The 5,702-nt window shown below is 35.1% G+C and overlaps 2 protein-coding genes across 3 annotated transcripts in view; one reads left to right on the top strand and one right to left on the bottom strand.

The window, feature by feature from the left end:
• LOC101494574 (uncharacterized protein At2g34160-like) overlaps positions 1 to 2,624 on the top strand; it is a 13,008-nt gene extending 10,384 nt beyond the window's left edge. For both annotated transcript variants that reach the window (XM_027333805.2, XM_004495548.4), the window contains exons 2-6: positions 1,034 to 1,187; positions 1,388 to 1,436; positions 1,859 to 1,921; positions 2,008 to 2,072; positions 2,208 to 2,624. In XM_027333805.2, the coding sequence (XP_027189606.1) occupies positions 1,056 to 1,187; positions 1,388 to 1,436; positions 1,859 to 1,921; positions 2,008 to 2,072; positions 2,208 to 2,306 (408 nt within the window). In that variant the 5' untranslated portion in view covers positions 1,034 to 1,055 and the 3' untranslated portion in view covers positions 2,307 to 2,624. The remainder of the gene's footprint in view (positions 1 to 1,033; positions 1,188 to 1,387; positions 1,437 to 1,858; positions 1,922 to 2,007; positions 2,073 to 2,207) is intronic.
• A 277-nt stretch (positions 2,625 to 2,901) lies between these two features.
• Positions 2,902 to 5,702, bottom strand: part of LOC101494266 (uncharacterized) — a 3,772-nt gene continuing 971 nt past the window's right edge. The window contains exon 2 of the mRNA XM_004495547.4: positions 2,902 to 5,596. Within this exon, the coding sequence (XP_004495604.1) occupies positions 3,231 to 5,504 (2,274 nt within the window). The 5' untranslated portion in view covers positions 5,505 to 5,596 and the 3' untranslated portion in view covers positions 2,902 to 3,230. The remainder of the gene's footprint in view (positions 5,597 to 5,702) is intronic.

Genomic DNA, 5,702 nt, shown 5'->3' with positions numbered 1-5,702 from the left:
TATATATATATATATATATATATATATATATATATCAATGTCATTTGAGGTTATATCATTAAAATTAAGTTGAACTTAGGAAAAATAACCAATAATATATTTTATTGCGTTTATGTAATTTTAATTTAGATAAAACTATGTTGGTGTTTTTTTAACTTAACTTTAATATTTCAAATATGTCTTTTATATTTTTCTTATTAAATTAGTCATTTATTTTTAAAAATATTTTAGGGGTTGATCCAAGTTTCCTTTCTTAGCCTATTTATATTACAACTATGTATCTAAGTTTATTAGATGGTATACCATAAAATGTTTTGCCGCTCAACACTACAATTAGACTCTAATTAACAATGATCATGTTACGATCTTAGACAAAAACTATAAAATATTATGTTGATTTTGATGATTAGAAATTGCAACAATTATTATGATAAAATTTAGATGTTATTTTGATTAATGGAAGATGCAATTTATTTTTTGAATGGTAAATTAAGTACAACTTTTGATAACAAATTTGTAATAGAAATAAAGTAAGAATGAAAGTTAGCTCAACCGTATAAATATTTATAAAAATAAAAGATTAACTTAACACGCAAAAAGATAAATAATCTATTTAAAATTTAAAAGGTCAACAATATAGTTTTGTCTTCAATTTATTACCAAAGAAACACACATAAGATCTATGCTTGGATGAGAAGTAAAAGAGAAAAAAATAATACTATTGATTGGTGTGTTGTTGTGGTTATCTTGAATATATATGACATGTAGTATCGAGTATTGTCAGAAGGATGGGCTCTCCGTTAAAAGGAGCAAAAGAATAGGTCCAACAAAGAGTGAGGGACATTTTTGGCAATCCACTCAAAAAAATAACGACCATTCAGATCTTCAATTAACTAACAAACTAATTTTACAGTTTAATAAATCCACGGTCACTCACAAGCCACCACGTGTCACAGTTTCATTGGACATTGTTCCAAGAGTCATGCTCTATATAAACATGGCACTAACCCATTCAACTACTTTACCGTTACAGTTACAGAGAATATTACATTACAATGACGACCATAGCTGCTGCTGTAACTGCAACTCCAACTACAAACGGAAACGGAAATGATTCTCACAAGAAAAACAGAATTCAGGTTTCCAATACTAAGAAACCTCTTTTCTTTTACGTCAATCTCGCCAAGGTATGTAATAATAATGCATTTCCTTATTATTTTCTAGTACTTTGTTTTTTTTGCAAATTGAACCAACCCTTATTATATTATTATTGTCATTGAAATTTGAAATGTAATTCATAATACATTATTTTGATGATTTTAAATTATGATAGATTAAAGGCTAAGTTTAACATTATAATGTTGAAATAATTTCTCTATTGATGCAGAGATACATTCAACAGCACAATGAGGTTGAGCTTTCTGCTCTTGGAATGGGTATTTTATTTTCTCAACCTAAAATTTCCCTTCTTTTTGTCTTTTATTTGGACAATATTCACAAGAATATTCTTTATTTGGACTACATTACTTTGAATATTATTACATTCGTTAAGCATTTTATATTTGAACAATAATGAACAGTTGAATTAATGAATTTTAATGTTTATAATAAGATATTTGATATATCTTAAAACCGTGATTTGTGTGTGGCTGGTAGCATGCAAAAATTAACGTGAAAACTTTTGTTTTGATAGTAAAACAGAAAATATGAGCTTGCACACATTTTGTCTAACAGATACAGTATCCTTCACCAATTGAACAAATGTGTTCTGCCTCATCTATTCCTAATTTCTTATTCTTACTCCAACTGGTATATTTATAATAATATTTCACAAAAATGTTGACATGAATTGATACAGCTATAGCTACAGTTGTCACGATCGCTGAGATTTTGAAGAACAATGGATTTGCAACTGAGAAAAGTAAGGTTTTTTCTTGTTTGCTACCATTACTCTCATTTATAGGATGGTTGTGGCAATTCTAATCAACTAATGTTGGGATGAAACAGAAGTACTGACATCTACAGTTGGCATGAAGGACGAAAACAAAGGTCGACTTGTACAGAAGGCAAAGGTGGGTTGGGTTGGTTCTCAATGAAAATGAAGGGAATTTAATTAAAGCAGTTAAATTATCAATTCTCTCATTCAAACACAACTCTTAAACTTAGTACACTGCTTATTTTATTACCTTTTTGTTGGTATTTTGTAGATTGAAATTGTGCTGGGTAAGTCTGAGAAGTTTGACAATTTGATGGCTCCTCCTGCCACTAAAACTGAATCAGAAGCAACTACTGATGACAATAAATGACAAACTTCATATACCACCAATGTGGGATTATTGTAGTTAATAGTATTCTGTTTCATTTTTGTTGTAATGTTTGCATTCATGGACGAAAGTAAATAGGGGAGTAGAAAAGGGTCGTGGGGTTACAATGATAAGGCAGCAAAAGCAATGAGTGAATCGAAGTTGTAGGACACATAATTATTCTATTATAACTTTAGATTGTATTTCTTTACTGAAACATATACAATGAGAATCACATGACTGATGAATCATAAGCTCGCCAATTATGTCTTTTTTTTAGAGATATTTCCAATTAAGAACTGCTATTTGGTCTATGTGTAATCAATCACATTTTTGTTTCACATCATATTAATTCTCTATGGATGACACAAACAAATTATTTAATGCTATCAGATTTGTTTTCCAAAGACCAATAACATGCCATTTTAAACACTAATTTGGTGACCGTAAAAAATGATGTCAAAAGACCATTTTTGAAACTTGATGTCACATATGACATATCTGTAAGAAACAACTTTAATGTATGTATACTGAAAGATAAAAAAGGACAACAATTCATGAACTGATTAAAGCATAAGCATTTCATCAACAACAAAAAAAAAAGAATGAAGCCTTTGGCTGAGTGGCTTATTAACTTTGTTATAAGCAGGTTTTCACCCTCATTGATGTTCCAACATCCTTATAGAAAGAAACATACTCTTGAGAAACAAAAAAAATAATTCCATTAGTAAATATGCATCATTGACCAAAGCTGATCATTGGAGTATATTTATAAATAGAGAATATCTGCTAAAAATTAATTCACATGAATATCGAATAAATAACATCATTTAATTGCAATTCTAATCTATGAGCCTATGAAGCCTAAAAATAAAAATAAAAATAAACAGCAAATGAAGCCTTTGGCAGAGAGAAAACATAACATAACTATATGGGAGCAGCACATGTTGTTCTAAAATGACCTGTTTGATTGCAACGACTACAATGCACCACCCGCTTAACACGCCCGCGGTCTTCTGCACGAACTCTCTTCTTTCTTGGTCGTCCAGGTGGCCTAAGTGATTTCGGTGGGTTAATAATAATTTCAAGAGCTTGGCTAACATTGACATCTCCCTCAGACAACTCCTTCCAGAGAGATTTATCAGGAATTGGATGTATGGTTTGTGAGTATGTCTTGCGATAAGTTGCAACAGTGAAACAGCTTTCTGTGAATCTATGCACATTCTGCCTGCAGGAGAGAAGTGCTGCCACAGCGTGTGCACATGGCAAACCATAAAGCTGCCAACCACGACAAAGACAACACCGATTCCTTATATCAACTATATTAGTTCCCTCGTGAGATATAACTTCAAACTCAGCTTCGTTGGCACGAAGAACCTGATAAGTGCGTGCACGTTCTAAAGCCTCAGCAACACTTCTCTCAGCAGAAGGAACAAGTATGGATGTCCACTGCATACTGGTCTCTCGACGCTCATTGAACCAAGTCATTAGCTGCCTTCTAATGCATTCCATCATTTGAATTATTGGAAGCCCAGATGCCTCTGATATCCAAATGTTTAAAGCTTCAATTATGTTGGCTGTCAAATGACCAAATCTTTGCCCCTCGAAATAAGCAGTAGCCCACAAACGAGGAGGAATTCTTTGAATCCAATATGCAGCATCTTGTGATATCTCTTCGATTTCCAAAATTTTTGCTTCGAATTCAATTATAGTCAGAGCATTGGCTGCTTCCCACAGAAGATTGACCAGCATGGTGTTGTTAAATTCCTTACGAAAGCTGTCACTCAAGTGCCGCATACAAAATCCATGAAAAGCAGTAGGAAAATTTGCTTCGACACCATCCACAATTCCTTTCTGTCTATCAGACAAAATAGTAAGTCTTGGCATGTTTTCAGTATTAATCTCAAGCAGGTTATGAAGTTCAGACAGAAACCACATCCAATTATCGTCATTCTCCTCATCAACAACACCAAATGCAAGAGGAAAGAGAGCCCCGTCACCATCAAATCCAGTAGCAAGAAGTAACGTACCAAGATACTTACTCTTCAAATATGTTCTATCAAGCCCCAAGAGTGGCCGACATGCATTTAAAAAGCCATAAATAGATGCTTGAAAAGAAATGAAGAGACGTTGGAAGGAATTATCAGTTGGATTTCCATAAACAGCTGCAATACTGCCAGGATTTGTGCGTTTCACCTGGGCACAGTATTGTGGAAGCAAGCGGTACCCTTCTTCGAAAGATCCACGCATTGCAGCCATGATACGCTCCTTGCCTCTCCATGCTTGCTTGTATGATAAGGTGATGCCATGGACCATATGAATCTCTTCCAATATCTCCTTTGGCTTGCAATTAGGGTTCTCCTTCAGCCTCTGCTCAACAGAGTTAGCAACCCACTGAACTGAAGCTTGCTGATGACCAAGATGTGAAATTCCTCCACATGTATGGCTCTCATGAATAGTCCTGATAGTAAAAGTTGGAACCCCGGGGAGCTTTGCTGCATGAATGCGCCAGGGACATCCTTCACTAGCACATTTAGCAGTAAATCGGGTCTTGTCAGATTTTATAGTCTGCATCTCAAAGTGCAGAGCAATTGCTGTATCCCTCAAAGCCCTTCGACAACTCTTGACATCAGGAAATTCTTGGCCCACTGACAATTCATAACTCGGACTTACAGCAACTGTACGAGCCTGAATTACATGGGGTTCAGAAGAAATCATAAACTGTGAGTGTTCAACACCCATATCATTGTCAGAATCCATGCCCATATCTGGGGTCTGAACCACAGCCAGGTCCATGTTCCCATCAAGCCCTTGGTTTTCCAAAACAGTTAGATTATTGTTCTCTGATAAGACTAACTCGTGGTTTTGTCCAGGAAGTGGCAACTCATGGTCATCATGTTCGGGTTTTTGATCCATGGCTAGCTCATGCACATGCTCATGCTCATGCTCGTAAGTTTGACCATCGTCACCTTCTTGATCATGGTTCTCTCCTAACCCCAACTCATGGTCATGGACATGTCCCAAGTCCAGTTCATGTTCATGGGTTTGTCCCAGGTCCAAATGATGCTCGTGGTCTGATCCCAGTTCCAATGCATGGTTTTCGTTGAGGCCCAAATGATGATTATGGCCTAGAACGGATTGCTGGTCGTGACCAAGTTCCAAATTGTGACTTTGACCAAGTATCAAATCGTGGTTAGCCATTGAAGATATAAACTGCTGCTTGAACAACAACAGCCGCTGCTCGGCTTGCAATACAAATCACTGTTTTATGGCTGAGACACAGATGCAAGATCCTAGAGATAACAAAAAACAAGTCAAAGAAACTACATTAATCATCTTCTGAATTGTATGCAATGCATACCAAACAAGTCAAATATTTATCTATTTATTTTACACTCT

This window comes from Cicer arietinum, chromosome 4, assembly GCF_000331145.2.
Source record: "Cicer arietinum cultivar CDC Frontier isolate Library 1 chromosome 4, Cicar.CDCFrontier_v2.0, whole genome shotgun sequence".
NCBI lineage: Eukaryota > Viridiplantae > Streptophyta > Magnoliopsida > Fabales > Fabaceae > Cicer > Cicer arietinum.
The sequence above is the reverse complement of the archived record's forward strand: the minus strand, read 5'-3'. Positions and strand labels throughout refer to the sequence as shown.